At 49.1% G+C, this 18,973-nt stretch overlaps 1 protein-coding gene across 1 annotated transcript; it reads right to left on the bottom strand.

Annotated features, from left to right (window-relative positions):
* Positions 1-3,135: 3,135 nt before the first annotated feature.
* LOC106495080 (keratin, type II cytoskeletal 6A-like) lies at positions 3,136-16,599 on the bottom strand. The gene is made up of 19 exons (XM_067313941.1): positions 16,027-16,599; positions 14,980-15,194; positions 14,724-14,784; positions 14,442-14,537; positions 14,113-14,277; positions 13,485-13,610; positions 13,039-13,259; positions 12,692-12,726; positions 12,507-12,584; positions 6,991-7,130; positions 5,944-6,158; positions 5,688-5,748; positions 5,407-5,502; positions 5,078-5,242; positions 4,450-4,575; positions 4,004-4,224; positions 3,657-3,691; positions 3,498-3,548; positions 3,136-3,350 (listed from the first exon to the last, which is right to left on the bottom strand). The coding sequence occupies exons 1-19, from the start codon at positions 16,597-16,599 to the stop codon at positions 3,136-3,138; spliced, it is 2,895 nt and encodes a 964-aa protein (XP_067170042.1).
* Positions 16,600-18,973: the final 2,374 nt, after the last annotated feature.

Raw genomic sequence — 18,973 nt, 5'->3', positions numbered from 1 at the left:
AGGTCAAAGCAAATATATTTTACAGACATCCAAGCATTCCAGAAGTCCAAAATATTATACTGTCTTTAAGCTTCCAAGGTTGAATATACCTGTTCATTAGGTCTTCAGAAAGTCTCATAAGACAAATAAACATTGTTAGAAAATATCACAAGGTATCATCCATTAGCCACAGATGTTTAAAGTCTTGGAAACCCTAGCCCAGAGAACCACTTGCAAAAGCCATTGGAGCAATCAGAAACATAAACACCACTGACTGTCAGTGAGCCAGAGGCTGCTAGATACCACAGTCGCTTCAAAGAAAGGGGTACAGGAGAGCAGAGCATGGTACCCTTGAGGGTTATCCAGATGCAGGTGGCATGCCCTCTGTGACAGGCTGCAGCTGGGGAATGGGCAGCCGTCTCTACAGCAGGAAGGAGACTCCATCCCTTTCAAAAGCACCTTAAATTAAGAGGTCTTATTTGGTGGTGGTTATCGCCAGCACAGACGATGAAGTGTGCCAGTTCATTCTGCAGTCCAGTGCACCCCCTCCAAAGGTGCAGTCCCTGGGAGGCGCAGGGTAGCTCAGAGTTTTCAGCAGAAAAACCAGGCTGCCTCTTCTCTTGGCCTCCCTCCAGACTGCCAAACACACGGTGGCTGCTTTCCTCAGTAGGCAACGTGAGTTGGTTGTAACATCCCACATGGCAGCTCCACGACCAGGGGAAAGATTTGTTGAGTCAGCCAGATACCTAGGTGCTGACCATGTTCTACACACACAGATAAGACGCTCAGATTGAGTCAGGCTGACGTCTTCAGACAAGATTTGGAGATTATTCCAAACGTGGAGTCGCAATAGCCTCCTCCAGGTAAAACTCGATAGACAGCCTGGGCTCCAGCCGTCCCTTCAGATCTCTTATGCAAGGAGCTGTGCACAGCGAAAGCATCGACACTGGGCAAAAGAAACCCTGCAGAAAAAGCAGCTTTAGCAGACCAAGCCAGGTTGCAACTTCGGGTCACACACAGCACAGCGAATCTAGCAAGAAACTCAAAGGACGCCTAGATGAGGGCGCCACAATGATTCCTCACAGCAATCCCACAAGAGTGTGTTTCAGATTTCAAGGCTAAATATCAGGCCTATGTTTCTTTTAAGAACCAGAGTAGTTGACTCTTCCCCTGAGCCAAACCCCAAAGCACTCTTGGCACACACCCCCTCTTCTGAAGGGCACTGCCTTCTTGTCCTTGCCTGCTCTGGCCAAGCAAAGCCATGCTTCCCAGCTCTGGCACTGCTCTGCTGCCCTCAGAAGCGAGTAGAAGGCCCTCTTCCATGAGCCCCAGCACCATTCCCCTTTGCAAATGCATGCAGCCTTGCCTGCACCTCTTCCTAAGTCCACAGCCTCCTGAGCTGTTACAGGGACACTGGCAATTCACAGCAGGTTGCTGTGGGAGTCCTGAACCACTGCTGAAAGTGGTTTGTGTCTCTTTGATCTCGTCTTGTGGTGGAAGAACTGAAGCAGAGCACAGATCAAACACGTCGGTGCTCCGCTCACATCCTGCTCCCAGGCACCCCCCCCTGGAGCCGGACCAAAACTCTCTCTCACTTGCTCTCAATGTAAAGAAAAACCTTCTGGAGACTTAGGTGACTTTTCAGAGAGCGGATGGGTTCCTGAGCGGGGATGCTGAGACGACCTGTCCCCCCCCCAGTCCCTCGTGTTCCCACTGCCAGTCAATGCAGGGGAGGATGAGTCAGTGCTCCTCAAGCACTCCGGGAGCTCGTAGCATGCTGGGCTTTGCAGCCTGCCCGGCCAAAGCCTTCCTGTGTACCTGCGGAAGGCTGCTTGGCCTACATCCGTACCAATGCCTAGAGGTAGCTGCAGTAAAGGTGCCCTGCCACCACTGCCCACGAGACTTCTGCCACTGCCACCGTCTCCTGACACTAAGCAAAGTCTGCCCTGATGCAGGAAGCTCAGAAGAACTAACAAGAGCAGACTGCTCTGTTGCCTGCTCCCTCCCTAGCCCTGCCAACTTCCATCATCAACATCTCTGGCTCTCCACTGGTGTAGCCCTGACACATTGAAAGTGCTCCTGCACAAGGGCCATAATTTTCTGCATTTGGGCACTAACATGACTGGTAAGAGTCAAGAGGCATCATCAATGCCTAGGCGCTTGCCTAGCTCACCCCACACACCCTTTCCGCTCCCTCCTAACACCATCACAACATGACGGTGTTGAACAGAAGAACAACCCAGAGTTTGCCCTCAAGCGTCTTCCCCAAGGCAAAATCATCTTGCGTAGCAGTGACTTTTAAAACAACGACACATAGGCATGACGTATGTTCTCTGCAATTTATTGAGAATGGCAACATCCCGAGGAAGTAGGACATACCATGAACAGAAGAGGAAGGGAGGTGGGGACAGTACATCCTGCTCCATGTCACAGAGAGCCTAACGCTGAAGAGCATGCTTGAGAAAGAGCATGCTAGAGAAAGGCCATGCATGCATCAGGTGTCACAGAGCAAGGAGAGGTGGAAGTGGTAGCCACTAGTCTAGAGCAAGCTCCTGGAGCTACCAGGTGAGTAAACCTGCCCAGTCGCTCCACCCCAGGGCAATTAATCCCTCTGGCCATCTGCAGAGAAGCTGCTCGCTCCCCAGCTCTGCCGGGACGGAGACCCACTTTCCCCACACCTGCCACGGCTCCTAAGGCTAGCAAATGGAAGAAGCAGGATGTACTACCTGCTGAAGCACCCCAGAGATATGGCCATCTAGGAAGCAACATGAGGGAAAAGGAGCAAAGAGGACTTTTATACACGTTTGCCACTAGGCAGCCAGAAATGTACAACACAGCAAGAAAGGCAGAGCGTTTCCCTCCTTTAAATCAGCTCTCCGTTCTGGGTATCCACAAGTGAGACTTTTCTTTGCTCGGACTTATTTCGTCACTGGGCTTGGGGCTAGCCAGCAGCTTGCCAGGACTCTTAAGAGGGCATGGCCTTGCCACGAGACTGCCTTTCTGGGAACAAGCCAGGAAGACAAGCTGGTGTGTGGAGGGCCATGGGGGACACAGTTCGTTTCATGGCAGGATACCAGAGGTGGATTTAAGGAGGCTGTGCTACTGCCAGGAGAAGATAGGAGATGCTTCTTTCATTTTCTGAACTGGCTTCAGGGCTCAGAATCTTACTCCTGAAGATTTGACAGAGGTGGTTGTGACACATCTCCGTACAGAGGAGGATCCCCCACTGGAGCCAAAGTTGCCACCTCCTCCAGAGCTGCACATTCTTCCACTTCCAGAAGAGAAGCCACCGCTGTGCATTCCTCCTCCTATTCCACTGCTGCCTCCGAAGCTTCCACCTCCGTAGCCTCCTCCTATTCCACATACACCTCCTCCCATGCTGCTTCCACCTCCGAAGCCTCCTCCCATGCCGCTGCCGCCTCCGAAGCCTCCTCCCATGCCGCTGCTGCCTCCGAAGCCGCCTCCCATGCTGCTGCCGCCTCCGAAGCCTCCTCCCATGCCGCTGCTGCCTCCGAAGCCGCCTCCCATGCCTCCTCTGCCTCCAGAGACAGTGGTTCTGCCGACCACAGCTGGAAGAGAAGCACGGGTTACGTGTTGTCCAATGAAAAACCTAAAAGAAACTCCTAAAAGGACAGAGCTCACCACTACCTCACGATGGAAGGAATGCAGATACTTACAGACATTCACGTTGGACATGCCCTCTCCGTACAGCCTGTGAGGGGAAACAGTGCCGGTTAATCTTAGAGAAAGTGCAGGCTTCTTCAGCTGAGAATGCCACCTTTTTTTGCTAAGTGTATTTTCTCTATTCTTTCCCCAAATTTCCCAAATTTTGGGGGACCCAGTTAGCAACGCTGAACTATACATTTTTTATAACAGAGATGGGCCAACATTTATAGTGAAGGCAAAGAAGTATATCATGAGGGATTAGGAATAACTCCTCAGAAGTATATGCCAAAGTTTACTCACAGAAACTTAGTATAATCACTTAAGGCTCGATCAAGAAGATACAAAGAAAGAAGGGCACCTGCTCTCCTCTCCTTCCAGCAGCTTCCTGTACATGGCAATCTCAACGTCCAGGGCAATCTTGATGTTCAGCAGCTCCTGGTATTCCTTCAGCAAGCGAGCCAGCTCCTCCTTGTCTTTCTGCAGGGCACATTCCAGCTCTTCCAGTTTCTTCCTAGCATCCTTGAGGGCCATCTCACCCCGTTCCTCTGCCTCAGCAATAGCTGCCTGCAGCTGCTGGTTCTGTGAAGGAAGGAAGGCAGTTTCTCAGTTCCCTTCCACACCCCCTCCACTGGAGCAGTCCCCAAGGCACAAACTGGGTGGAGAAGAGGCAGGAACAAGCAAGGTCCTCCAAAAGCATTGCATTTTGGTGACTACGCTTCCATCATGCCATCCTGGCCCCCCGAGGCTGCTCCTCTGGGACACAACCTGATGCCAGTACCCAGTGAGGTGCTCATGAAGCCTTACCTGCTTCTTCACACTCTCGATTTCAGTCCGCAGCCTCTGGACGTTCCTGGTCAGCTCTTGGATCTCTATCTTGGTGTTGCGGAGGTTGTCCCCATGCCTTCCAGCAGTGCTCTGCAGCTGTTCATACTGATGGCACCAAGACAAAGCACAACTTCAGTGAAACATTCCTGGTGCCTAGACAAGATTTGTCAACAGTTTCACTGCTCACATGCTACTACCAGCACTTATGACAGTGGTCAGTATGATGTTGATGCCCAGCTCAATGTAAAAAATGGTTGTGAGACTCAAATATTGCTTACTGCTATGTTTTTGAACTGTGAGATGGGCCTTAATTATACTAATATGCATCCTTTGGCTTCAGAAGAGCTATTTTGGGCTGGCATTTTCCAGTTAGGGTAAGTCTTTGGCCATCTTTATTGAGTATTGTACCTTGCACAAAGCAAGATCCTGGACTCCTTGAAAAATCAGTCAGGTCCCTCAAAAGCAACACACTTCCTTTTGAGACTTCCTTGCATGGATGCCTGTACCACTAGCTTAAAGGGATTCCCTTTAAGATCTCTCATTTTGTCCTAAACCATCTGCAAACTCTAGCCATCAGCCAGACTTCCTTAACTGCTTCAGAACTCACCTGGCTCTGGTACCAAGCCTCAGCCTCAGCTCTGCTGCTCTGAGCAATCTGTTCGTACTGGCGTCGCACTTCCTCAATGATGCTGTCGAGATCCAGGTGCCGGTTGTTATCCATAGACACCACCACGGACAAGTCCCGGCTGATTGTCTGCATCTGAGACAGCTCCTGCAGAGCACCAAAATAAGAAGAGGCACAAATTGGCGATTACAAAACCCTCTATTGCTCCCCGAGTAAACCCACCCAAGGACCCAAATCAGCCTCAAGGTTCCCTTGAAGGAAATTACATTGCCAGAGTCCCAGCTACCTAAGGGGAAGGGAAAGCTCCTTACCTCCTCGTACATGGCCCTCAGGAAGTTGATTTCTTCAGTCAGAGCTCCCACCTTTGCTTCCAACTCTACTTTAGTCATGTAGGCACAGTCCACATCCTAAAGGAAAGATCACACAGGTAAAGAACCTTTTCCTCCGATCCCTGGAGAGCTGCTGGCAGCCAGTGCCTCCTGTTGGAAGCTGCCCTTCCTCATGCTGCCTCCTTCCAGTGCCTTTCCAACCTGTCCCCCCCCACATACACATACACACACACACACTCTCTCGTGGTGCCTCTGTGTCTCACCTTCTTGAGCACCACAAACTCATTCTCGGCGGCGGTGCGCCTGTTGATTTCTTCTTCATACCTGTTGAAGGGGAAAAGACAAGCTGAGTCAGGTGGCGTGCTCACCAGTCAACCAGTCGAACCGCCCACCCTAGAAACCTCTGTCCCTGTTCTGCGGCGCTCCCGAGCAAAGGGAAGAGAATGCTGAAATCTCAGAGCTGGCTTAGCTCTCCTTGCCTTGGTGGTTACTTCTTCCATATTAGATCACTGCACTTACTTGGTTTTGTAATCCTCAACGTACTGCTGCATGCTCTGCAGTTCAGACTCCAGCTCTCCCCTCTGTCCCACAAGAGACTCTAGCTTCCTCCTCAGGTTCTGGATGTAATCTTCAAAGATGACATCGAGGTTCTTCCTTGGCCCAGAAGGCCCTTGCTGTTGCAGGAGCTCCCACTTGGTGGAGAGGACCTTGTTCTGTTGCTCCAGGAAGCGAACCTGAAAGCCCACAAAGGGGAGTTTAAGCTATTCACCCTGGGATCCTGGGAGACGTGACAGTCCTCAAGCATCATGCTTATCTGGGCAGCTAAGAGAATCATTTCTCAAATGGCCACCAGAACTGTGGCTGATTCAAATGTTTATCCAAGGTCCTGAAGTGGATAAGTTTCACAAACATTATTAAAGGTCAAGTTATTCTGAACTTTTCACTTTGGTACATTTAGCAATTGCCAGTAGGAAAGCTGCACCCCCAGTTTCCATGACACAGGTTTTTTTGGGGGTTTTTTTTGTTTTTTCCTGACATGGCTATTTCTTTACAGTCCTGGCGTGAAGAAAACAACGAAATCTTTGTCTAACTGCACATGTATTTTCCTACAAGGGAATCCATGTTTCTTTGGTTTCTCTTTGAAATGAAAGTAATTTGGGACTGCTAGAAAGATATTTAACAGAATGTTTATAGGATCAATTCCGTGAGAAGAAAGTTTTATCAAAAAGGAAAGTACAGTAGCGAGACCTGAGTAGGATAACTAAATATACCAGGATGACTTAACCCTGAATCACTGGAACTTCCACACATTAAGCTGAAGAGATGCCTGGGCAAGAGAATCTTCAGAATGTCCTCCGGATATTGCCTTTGATCTTCTATTAACACGAAACCTTGTCCATTGTTCAGTAGTACTTAATAAGACCTTAATAATAACCTCTTACTAAGGCATCAGTCTTGCTAACTTTAACAAGTACCTGCTGTTGGTGAGAAAAAAATTCCCTTTCCACGGCACAGGAAAGTTGACTCAGGGCCCACCTGCAGGCCAGCATGGTCCTAAATTCTCACCTTATCAATGAAGGAGGCAAACTGATTGTTAAGAGTCTTGATCTGTTCCTTCTCCTGGTTTTTCACTTGCTGGATCTGGGGGTCGATCTCGACATGGACTGGCCGCAGCAGGGCTGAGTCAACCTGCACCGGGTGGATGCCTCCAGGGAATCCAGGGCCACCAAAGCCACCCATTCCTCCGCCACCCATTCCTCCACCAAAGCCACCCATTCCTCCTCCACCACCCATTCCTCCTCCACCAAAGCCACCCATTCCTCCACCATAGCCACCCATTCCTCCTCCGCCACCCATTCCTCCAAAGCCACCACCAAGGCCAGTTCTGCTTCCATATCCTCCACCTCCGTAACATCCACCCATGGCCATCCTTCCGCTGCTGCCTGTATTATGGAGGCTCCTGCTGCTAAACCCTCCGCTACGTCCACCACCTCCAGATCCCCTGGACATGGAGTATGAACTGTAGCTGGTCCTGCTTCTGCTGCCACCTCCTCCAAAGCCACCACCGATGGCAGAGCAAGAGCTGTAGCCCCTTCTACTCCCGCCTCCAAAGCTTCTACAGGCAGACTGCCGAGACATGGTTGTTTCTTCTAAGCAGAGTCAAAACCAAGAAGAGAAGAAAGATCAACAGAGCTGAACAGCAAGGAGATGAGTGCAGAGAGAAGTGTGCACAGTCTTCTCTGGCTCCACAGCTTCAGGCATTCCCTTTTATCCTCTTCAGGAGGTGGGCTGGGACTGCATGGGCGTGAAGGTGGAAACCAATTATTTATTATTTTCATCAGCACGATGTTGCAGACAGATTTTCAATGTAGCTTTACCATATTTGGGCCTGCCTAGTGACACACGCCCTGCAATACAGAAGGGAATAAAAGAACAAGAGCATTGAAACAGGTCTCAATGACTAAGTGGACTCTTGTATCTTTATGACATCTTGGAAACCATCTTTTACAATGATGCACTTCCCTGCAGCCCCTCACTGGCTTCCCAGCCTTTATTAATGGTTCCCAATAATTCCAGATCTAGACCTTTCTATTCAAAGCTCCACTGAAGGGAGAAGTTTTGATGAAATCCCAGCCATAATATGGCTTTCACAATTCCTTACACACACCCTAAATCTCCTCTCTGTGCGTAAAATTGCCTTTGGCACTTTAGAAGAGGTTTCCCAATCTTGAATGGGGATTCATGACAACAAAGTTTGAAGAAAATCAGCATATTCTTCTCCTAGAAAGGAATTACCACTCCTTGGAGCGTGCGTAGCGTCACTTTGGATGGGAGTGTCTTCTCCCAGTGGATTAAATTCCCTCCAACTGTATCTCCCAGATTCTTTGATAACTGACTGCCGGGGACCTTGGACGACACTGGAGCAGAATGAACAAGGCAACATGAACGCTCCTGCTCCTGCTCTGTGCTTTTGCGATGGCAATGGGGAATGACTACCTGCAGAAGATGGAAAGGATACTTCGGACAACTGCTATGGTGATGATGATGGGGACAGAGAGACAAGAAGTGGAAAGATAGTTGAATAATTTGGGGCATGGGGAGTTCCTACTGCTCAGAGGAATGTTGCTGACTGCATATTTACCTGGTTATTTCTAAAGATGAGACAACTAAAGAGCAAAAGAATGTTAAGAAATGGAACGATTTCAGCTTCTAAGGCATTGTATATTTCCTTATTTTCAAATGCTGTGCTGCGTTGTAGAACTGTATTCCGTAGGAAGTCTCTGACATGAAAGAATCCCGTTTTTTTGATTGCATGTGTTTGAACTTTTAAATAATTATTCATAAGGCACCAGCTTAGGGTCCAAAGCACAGAATGATAGCGATGTACAATGTTCTGAAAAAACTAGATGATAGGCACCATTTAAAGACAGAGGTCTGTGAACTCTATTTAAAAGGCATTCTGCAGGTATCCTCCAGCTGAATATTATTCATCAAGCATATCTTTAAGTTAAATATATGAACCAAGGAGTAACTTCCTTTACATTTCCTGTAGTACTTAGCAAGCCCTAAAAACCAGTAAGTGATAGAGGAAATATACATTACAGCCCTTCAAAAGACTTAAAGCAATAAAAAACAGGTACGTAAGGGTATTCAAAAAAAGTACATATGAACATATATGTTCATTAGGAATTTTCAGAATCTCCCATGAGACTGAGGCAACTAAGTGCTGCTTGAAAATACCACAAGGTATCATCCTTTAGCCACAGATGTTTAAAGTCTTGGAAACCCTAGCCCAGAGAACCACTTGCAAAAGCCATTGGAGCAATCAGAAACGTAAACACCACTGACTGTCAGTGAGCCAGAGGCTGCTAGATACCACAGTCGCTTCAAAGAAAGGGGTACAGGAGAGCAGAGCATGGTACCCTTGAGGGTTATCCAGATGCAGGTGGCATGCCCTCTGTGACAGGCTGCAGCTGGGGAATGGGCAGCCGTCTCTACAGCAGGAAGGAGACTCCATCCCTTTCAAAAGCACCTTAAATTAAGAGGTCTTATTTGGTGGTGGTTATCGCCAGCACAGACGATGAAGTGTGCCAGTTCATTCTGCAGTCCAGTGCACCCCCTCCAAAGGTGCAGTCCCTGGGAGGCGCAGGGTAGCTCAGAGTTTTCAGCAGAAAAACCAGGCTGCCTCTTCTCTTGGCCTCCCTCCAGACTGCCAAACACACGGTGGCTGCTTTCCTCAGTAGGCAACGTGAGTTGGTTGTAACATCCCACATGGCAGCTCCACGACCAGGGGAAAGATTTGTTGAGTCAGCCAGATACCTAGGTGCTGACCATGTTCTACACACACAGATTGAGTCACTGTGACATCTTCAGAGAAGATTAGCGGATTATTGCAAACGTGGAGTCGCATCAGCCTCCTCCAGGTAAAACTCGATAGACAGCCTGGGCTCCAGCCATCCCTTCAGATCTCTTATGCAAGGAGCTGTGCACAGCGAAAGCATCGACACTGGGCAAAAGAAACCCTGCAGAAAAAGCAGCTTTAGCAGACCAAGCCAGGTTGCAACTTCGGGTCACACACAGCACAGCGAATCGAGCAAGAAACTCAAAGGACGCCTAGATGAGGGCGCCACAGTGATTCCTCACAGCAATCCCACAAGAGTGTGTTTCAGATTTCAAGGCTAAATATCAGGCCTATGTTTCTTTTAAGAACCAGAGTAGTTGACTCTTCCCCTGAGCCAAACCCCAAAGCACTCTTGGCACACACCCCCTCTTCTGAAGGGCACTGCCTTCTCGTCCTTGCCTGCTCTGGCCAAACAAAGCCGTGCTTCCCAGCTCTGGCACTGCTCTGCTGCCCTCAGAAGCGAGTAGAAGGCCCTCTTCCACGAGCCCCAGCACCATTCCCCTTTGCAAATGCATGCAGCCTTGCCTGCACCTCTTCCTAAGTCCACAGCCTCCTGAGCTGTTACAGGGACACTGGCAATTCACAGCAGGTTGCTGTGGGAGTCCTGAACCACTGCTGAAAGTGGTTTGTGTCTCTTTGATCTCGTCTTGTGGTGGAAGAACTGAAGCAGAGCACAGATCAAACACGTCGGTGCTCCGCTCACATCCTGCTCCCAGGCACCCCCCCCTGGAGCCGGACCAAAACTCTCTCTCACTTGCTCTCAATGTAAAGAAAAACCTTCTGGAGACTTAGGTGACTTTTCAGAGAGCGGATGGGTTCCTGAGCGGGGATGCTGAGACGACCTGTCCCCCCCCCAGTCCCTCGTGTTCCCACTGCCAGTCAATGCAGGGGAGGATGAGTCAGTGCTCCTCAAGCACTCCGGGAGCTCGTAGCATGCTGGGCTTTGCAGCCTGCCCGGCCAAAGCCTTCCTGTGTACCTGCGGAAGGCTGCTTGGCCTACATCCGTACCAATGCCTAGAGGTAGCTGCAGTAAAGGTGCCCTGCCACCACTGCCCACGAGACTTCTGCCACTGCCACCGTCTCCTGACACTAAGCAAAGTCCGCCCTGATGCAGGAAGCTCAGAAGAACTAACAAGAGCAGACTGCTCTGTTGCCTGCTCCCTCCCTAGCCCTGCCAACTTCCATCATCAACATCTCTGGCTCTCCACTGGTGTAGCCCTGACACATTGAAAGTGCTCCTGCACAAGGGCCATAATTTTCTGCATTTGGGCACTAACATGACTGGTAAGAGTCAAGAGGCATCATCAATGCCTAGGCGCTTGCCTAGCTCACCCCACACACCCTTTCCGCTCCCTCCTAACACCATCACAACATGACGGTGTTGAACAGAAGAACAACCCAGAGTTTGCCCTCAAGCGTCTTCCCCAAGGCAAAATCATCTTGCGTAGCAGTGACTTTTAAAACAACGACACATAGGCATGACGTATGTTCTCTGCAATTTATTGAGAATGGCAACATCCCGAGGAAGTAGGACATACCATGAACAGAAGAGGAAGGGAGGTGGGGACAGTACATCCTGCTCCATGTCACAGAGAGCCTAACGCTGAAGAGCATGCTTGAGAAAGAGCATGCTAGAGAAAGGCCATGCATGCATCAGGTGTCACAGAGCAAGGAGAGGTGGAAGTGGTAGCCACTAGTCTAGAGCAAGCTCCTGGAGCTACCAGGTGAGTAAACCTGCCCAGTCGCTCCACCCCAGGGCAATTAATCCCTCTGGCCATCTGCAGAGAAGCTGCTCGCTCCCCAGCTCTGCCGGGACGGAGACCCACTTTCCCCACACCTGCCACGGCTCCTAAGGCTAGCAAATGGAAGAAGCAGGATGTACTACCTGCTGAAGCACCCCAGAGATATGGCCATCTAGGAAGCAACATGAGGGAAAAGGAGCAAAGAGGACTTTTATACACGTTTGCCACTAGGCAGCCAGAAATGTACAACACAGCAAGAAAGGCAGAGCGTTTCCCTCCTTTAAATCAGCTCTCCGTTCTGGGTATCCACAAGTGAGACTTTTCTTTGCTCGGACTTATTTCGTCACTGGGCTTGGGGCTAGCCAGCAGCTTGCCAGGACTCTTAAGAGGGCATGGCCTCACCACGAGACTGCCTTTCTGGGAACAAGCCAGGAAGACAAGCTGGTGTGTGGAGGGCCATGGGGGACACAGTTCGTTTCATGGCAGGATACCAGAGGTGGATTTAAGGAGGCTGTGCTACTGCCAGGAGAAGATAGGAGATGCTTCTTTCATTTTCTGAACTGGCTTCAGGGCTCAGAATCTTACTCCTGAAGATTTGACAGAGGTGGTTGTGACACATCTCCGTACAGAGGAGGATCCCCCACTGGAGCCAAAGTTGCCACCTCCTCCAGAGCTGCACATTCTTCCACTTCCAGAAGAGAAGCCACCGCTGTGCATTCCTCCTCCTATTCCACTGCTGCCTCCGAAGCTTCCACCTCCGTAGCCTCCTCCTATTCCACATACACCTCCTCCCATGCTGCTTCCACCTCCGAAGCCTCCTCCCATGCCGCTGCCACCTCCAAAGCCTCCTCCCATGCCGCTGCTGCCTCCAAAGCCTCCTCCCATGCCGCTGCTGCCTCCGAAGCCGCCTCCCATGCCGCTGCTGCCTCCGAAGCCGCCTCCCATGCCGCTGCTGCCTCCGAAGCCGCCTCCCATGCCTCCTCTGCCTCCAGAGACAGTGGTTCTGCCGACCACAGCTGGAAGAGAAGCACGGGTTACATGTTGTCCAATGAAAAACCTAAAAGAAACTCCTAAAAGACAGAGCTCACCACTACCTCACGATGGAATGAATGCAGATACTTACAGACATTCACGTTGGACATGCCCTCTCCGTACAGCCTGTGAGGGGAAACAGTACCGGTTAATCTTGGAGAAAGTGCAGGCTTCTTCAGCTGAGAATGCCACCTTTTTTTGCTAAGTGTATTTTCTCTATTCTTTCCCCAAATTTCCCAAATTTTGGGGGACCCAGTTAGCAACGCTGAACTATACATTTTTTATAACAGAGATGGGCCAACATTTATAGTGAAGGCAAAGAAGTATATCATGAGGGATTAGGAATAACTCCTCAGAAGTATATGCCAAAGTTTACTCACAGAAACTTAGTATAATCACTTAAGGCTCGATCAAGAAGATACAAAGAAAGAAGGGCACCTGCTCTCCTCTCCTTCCAGCAGCTTCCTGTACATGGCAATCTCAACGTCCAGGGCAATCTTGATGTTCAGCAGCTCCTGGTATTCCTTCAGCAAGCGAGCCAGCTCCTCCTTGTCTTTCTGCAGGGCACATTCCAGCTCTTCCAGTTTCTTCCTAGCATCCTTGAGGGCCATCTCACCCCGCTCCTCTGCCTCAGCAATAGCTGCCTGCAGCTGCTGGTTCTGTGAAGGAAGGAAGGCAGTTTCTCAGTTCCCTTCCACACCCCCTCCACTGGAGCAGTCCCCAAGGCACAAACTGGGTGGAGAAGAGGCAGGAACAAGCAAGGTCCTCCAAAAGCATTGCATTTCGGTGACTACGCTTCCATCATGCCATCCTGGCCCCCCGAGGCTGCTCCTCTGGGACACAACCTGATGCCAGTACCCAGTGAGGTGCTCACGAAGCCTTACCTGCTTCTTCACACTCTCGATTTCAGTCCGCAGCCTCTGCACGTTCCTGGTCAGCTCTTGGATCTCTATCTTGGTGTTGCGGAGGTTGTCCCCATGCCTTCCAGCAGTGCTCTGCAGCTGTTCATACTGATGGCACCAAGACAAAGCACAACTTCAGTGAAACATTCCTGGTGCCTAGACAAGATTTGTCAACAGTTTCACTGCTCACATGCTACTACCAGCACTTATGACAGTGGTCAGTATGATGTTGATGCCCAGCTCAATGTAAAAAATGGTTGTGAGACTCAAATATTGCTTACTGCTATGTTTTTGAACTGTGAGATGGGCCTTAATTATACTAATATGCATCCTTTGGCTTCAGAAGAGCTATTTTGGGCTGGCATTTTCCAGTTAGGGTAAGTCTTTGGCCATCTTTATTGAGTATTGTACCTTGCACAAAGCAAGATCCTGGACTCCTTGAAAAATCAGTCAGGTCCCTCAAAAGCAACACACTTCCTTTTGAGACTTCCTTGCATGGATGCCTGTACCACTAGCTTAAAGGGATTCCCTTTGAGATCTCTCATTTTGTCCTAAACCATCTGCAAACTCTAGCCATCAGCCAGACTTCCTTAACTGCTTCAGAACTCACCTGGCTCTGGTACCAAGCCTCAGCCTCAGCTCTGCTGCTCTGAGCAATCTGTTCGTACTGGCGTCGCACTTCCTCAATGATGCTGTCGAGATCCAGGTGCCGGTTGTTATCCATAGACACCACCACGGACAAGTCCCGGCTGATTGTCTGCATCTGAGACAGCTCCTGCAGAGCACCAAAATAAGAAGAGGCACAAATTGGCGATTACAAAACCCTCTATTGCTCCCCGAGTAAACCCACCCAAGGACCCAAATCAGCCTCAAGGTTCCCTTGAAGGAAATTACATTGCCAGAGTCCCAGCTACCTAAGGGGAAGGGAAAGCTCCTTACCTCCTCGTACATGGCCCTCAGGAAGTTGATTTCTTCAGTCAGAGCTCCCACCTTTGCTTCCAACTCTACTTTAGTCATGTAGGCACAGTCCACATCCTAAAGGAAAGATCACACAGGTAAAGAACCTTTTCCTCCGATCCCTGGAGAGCTGCTGGCAGCCAGTGCCTCCTGTTGGAAGCTGCCCTTCCTCATGCTGCCTCCTTCCAATGCCTTTCCAACCTGTCCCCCCCCCCCACATACACATACACACACACACTCTCTCGTGGTGCCTCTGTGTCTCACCTTCTTGAGCACCACAAACTCATTCTCAGCAGCAGTGCGCCTGTTGATTTCTTCTTCATACCTGTTGAAGGGGAAAAGACAAGCTGAGTCAGGTGGCGTGCTCACCAGTCAACCAGTCGAACCGCCCACCCTAGAAACCTCTGTCCCTGTTCTGCGACGCTCCCGAGCAAAGGGAAGAGAATGCTGAAATCTCAGAGCTGGCTTAGCTCTCCTTGCCTTGGTGGTTACTTCTTCCATATTAGATCACTGCACTTACTTGGTTTTGTAATCCTCAACGTACTGCTGCATGCTCTGCAGTTCAGACTCCAGCTCTCCCCTCTGTCCCACAAGAGACTCTAGCTTCCTCCTCAGGTTCTGGATGTAATCTTCAAAGATGACATCGAGGTTCTTCCTTGGCCCAGAAGGCCCTTGCTGTTGCAGGAGCTCCCACTTGGTGGAGAGGACCTTGTTCTGTTGCTCCAGGAAGCGAACCTGAAAGCCCACAAAGGGGAGTTTAAGCTATTCACCCTGGGATCCTGGGAGACGTGACAGTCCTCAAGCATCATGCTTATCTGGGCAGCTAAGAGAATCATTTCTCAAATGGCCACCAGAACTGTGGCTGATTCAAATGTTTATCCAAGGTCCTGAAGTGGATAAGTTTCACAAGCATTATTAAAGGTCAAGTTATTCTGAACTTTTCACTTTGGTACATTTAGCAATTGCCAGTAGGAAAGCTGCACCCCCAGTTTCCATGACACAGGTTTTTTTGGGGGGTTTTTTTGTTTTTTCCTGACATGGCTATTTCTTTACAGTCCTGGCGTGAAGAAAACAACGAAATCTTTGTCTAACTGCACATGTATTTTCCTACAAGGGAATCCATGTTTCTTTGGTTTCTCTTTGAAATGAAAGTAATTTGGGACTGCTAGAAAGATATTTAACAGAATGTTTATAGGATCAATTCCGTGAGAAGAAAGTTTTATCAAAAAGGAAAGTACAGTAGCGAGACCTGAGTAGGATAACTAAATATACCAGGATGACTTAACCCTGAATCACTGGAACTTCCACACATTAAGCTGAAGAGATGCCTGGGCAAGAGAATCTTCAGAATGTCCTCCGGATATTGCCTTTGATCTTCTATTAACACGAAACCTTGTCCATTGTTCAGTAGTACTTAATAAGACCTTAATAATAACCTCTTACTAAGGCATCAGTCTTGCTAACTTTAACAAGTACCTGCTGTTGGTGAGAAAAAAATTCCCTTTCCACGGCACAGGAAAGTTGACTCAGGGCCCACCTGCAGGCCAGCATGGTCCTAAATTCTCACCTTATCAATGAAGGAGGCAAACTGATTGTTAAGAGTCTTGATCTGTTCCTTCTCCTGGTTTTTCACTTGCTGGATCTGGGGGTCGATCTCGACATGGACTGGCCGCAGCAGGGCTGAGTCAACCTGCACCGGGTGGATGCCTCCAGGGAATCCAGGGCCACCAAAGCCACCCATTCCTCCGCCACCCATTCCTCCACCAAAGCCACCCATTCCTCCTCCACCACCCATTCCTCCTCCACCAAAGCCACCCATTCCTCCACCATAGCCACCCATTCCTCCTCCGCCACCCATTCCTCCAAAGCCACCACCAAGGCCAGTTCTGCTTCCATATCCTCCACCTCCGTAACATCCACCCATGGCCATCCTTCCGCTGCTGCCTGTATTATGGAGGCTCCTGCTGCTAAACCCTCCGCTACGTCCACCACCTCCAGATCCCCTGGACATGGAGTATGAACTGTAGCTGGTCCTGCTTCTGCTGCCACCTCCTCCAAAGCCACCACCGATGGCAGAGCAAGAGCTGTAGCCCCTTCTACTCCCGCCTCCAAAGCTTCTACAGGCAGACTGCCGAGACATGGTTGTTTCTTCTAAGCAGAGTCAAAACCAAGAAGAGAAGAAAGATCAACAGAGCTGAACAGCAAGGAGATGAGTGCAGAGAGAAGTGTGCACAGTCTTCTCTGGCTCCACAGCTTCAGGCATTCCCTTTTATCCTCTTCAGGAGGTGGGCTGGGACTGCATGGGCGTGAAGGTGGAAACCAATTATTTATTATTTTCATCAGCACGATGTTGCAGACAGATTTTCAATGTAGCTTTACCATATTTGGGCCTGCCTAGTGACACACGCCCTGCAATACAGAAGGGAATAAAAGAACAAGAGCATTGAAACAGGTCTCAATGACTAAGTGGACTCTTGTATCTTTATGACATCTTGGAAACCATCTTTTACAATGATGCACTTCCCTGCAGCCCCTCACTGGCTTCCCAGCCTTTATTAATGGTTCCCAATAATTCCAGATCTAGACCTTTCTATTCAAAGCTCCACTGAAGGGAGAAGTTTTGATGAAATCCCAGCCATAATATGGCTTTCACAATTCCTTACACACACCCTAAATCTCCTCTCTGTGCGTAAAATTGCCTTTGGCACTTTAGAAGAGGTTTCCCAATCTTGAATGGGGATTCATGACAACAAAGTTTGAAGAAAATCAGCATATTCTTCTCCTAGAAAGGAATTACCACTCCTTGGAGCGTGCGTAGCGTCACTTTGGATGGGAGTGTCTTCTCCCAGTGGATTAAATTCCCTCCAACTGTATCTCCCAGATTCTTTGATAACTGACTGCCGGGGACCTTGGACGACACTGGAGCAGAATGAACAAGGCAACATGAACGCTCCTGCTCCTGCTCTGTGCTTTTGCGATGGCAATGGGGAATGACTACCTGCAGAAGATGGAAAGGATACTTCGGACAACTGCTATGGTGATGATGATGGGGACAGAGAGACAAGAAGTGGAAAGATAGTTGAATAATTTGGGGCATGGGGAGTTCCTACTGCTCAGAGGAATGTTGCTGACTGCATATTTACCTGGTTATTTCTAAAGATGAGACAACTAAAGAGCAAAAGAATGTTAAGAAATGGAACGATTTCAGCTTCTAAGGCATTGTATATTTCCTTATTTTCAAATGCTGTGCTGCGTTGTAGAACTGTATTCCGTAGGAAGTCTCTGACATGAAAGAATCCCGTTTTTTTGATTGCATGTGTATGAACTTTTAAATAATTATTCATAAGGCACCAGCTTAGGGTCCAAAGCACAGAATGATAGCGATGTACAATGTTCTGAAAAAACTAGATGATAGGCACCATTTAAAGACAGAGGTCTGTGAACTCTATTTAAAAGGCATTCTGCAGGTATCCTCCAGCTGAATATTATTCATCAAGCATATCTTTAAGTTAAATATATGAACCAAGGAGTAACTTCCTTTACATTTCCTGTAGTACTTAGCAAGCCCTAAAAACCAGTAAGTGATAGAGGAAATATACATTACAGCCCTTCAAAAGACTTAAAGCAATAAAAAACAGGTATGTAAGGGTATTCAAAAAAAGTACATATGAACATATATGTTCATTAGGAATTTTCAGAATCTCCCATGAGACTGAGGCAACTAAGTGCTGCTTGAAAATACCACAAGGTATCATCCTTTAGCCACAGATGTTTAAAGTCTTGGAAACCCTAGCCCAGAGAACCACTTGCAAAAGCCATTGGAGCAATCAGAAACGTAAACACCACTGACTGTCAGTGAGCCAGAGGCTGCTAGATACCACAGTCGCTTCAAAGAAAGGGGTACAGGAGAGCAGAGCATGGTACCCTTGAGGGTTATCCAGATGCAGGTGGCATGCCCTCTGTGACAGGCTGCAGCTGGGGAACGGGCAGCCGTCTCTACAGCAGGAAGGAGACTCCATCCCTTTCAAAAGCACCTTAAATTAAGAGGTCTTATTTGGTGGTGGTTATCGCCAGCACAGACGATGAAGTGTGCCAGTTCATTCTGCAGTCCAGTGCACCCCCTCCAAAGGTGCAGTCCCTGGGAGGCGCAGGGTAGCTCAGAGTTTTCAGCAGAAAAACCAGGCTGCCTCTTCTCTTGGCCTCCCTCCAGACTGCCAAACACACGGTGGCTGCTTTCCTCAGTAGGCAACGTGAGTTGGTTGTAACATCCCACATGGCAGCTCCACGACCAGGGGAAAGATTTGTTGAGTCAGCCAGATACCTAGGTGCTGACCATGTTCTACACACACAGATTGAGTCACTGTGACATCTTCAGAGAAGATTAGCGGATTATTGCAAACGTGGAGTCGCATCAGCCTCCTCCAGGTAAAACTCGATAGACAGCCTGGGCTCCAGCCGTCCCTTCAGATCTCTTATGCAAGGAGCTGTGCACAGCGAAAGCATCGACACTGGGC

This window comes from Apteryx mantelli, chromosome 33 (genome assembly GCF_036417845.1).
Source record: "Apteryx mantelli isolate bAptMan1 chromosome 33, bAptMan1.hap1, whole genome shotgun sequence".
Taxonomy (NCBI): domain Eukaryota; kingdom Metazoa; phylum Chordata; class Aves; order Apterygiformes; family Apterygidae; genus Apteryx; species Apteryx mantelli.
Note: the sequence above shows the minus strand (reverse complement) of the source record. Positions and strands in the feature narration are given on the sequence as shown.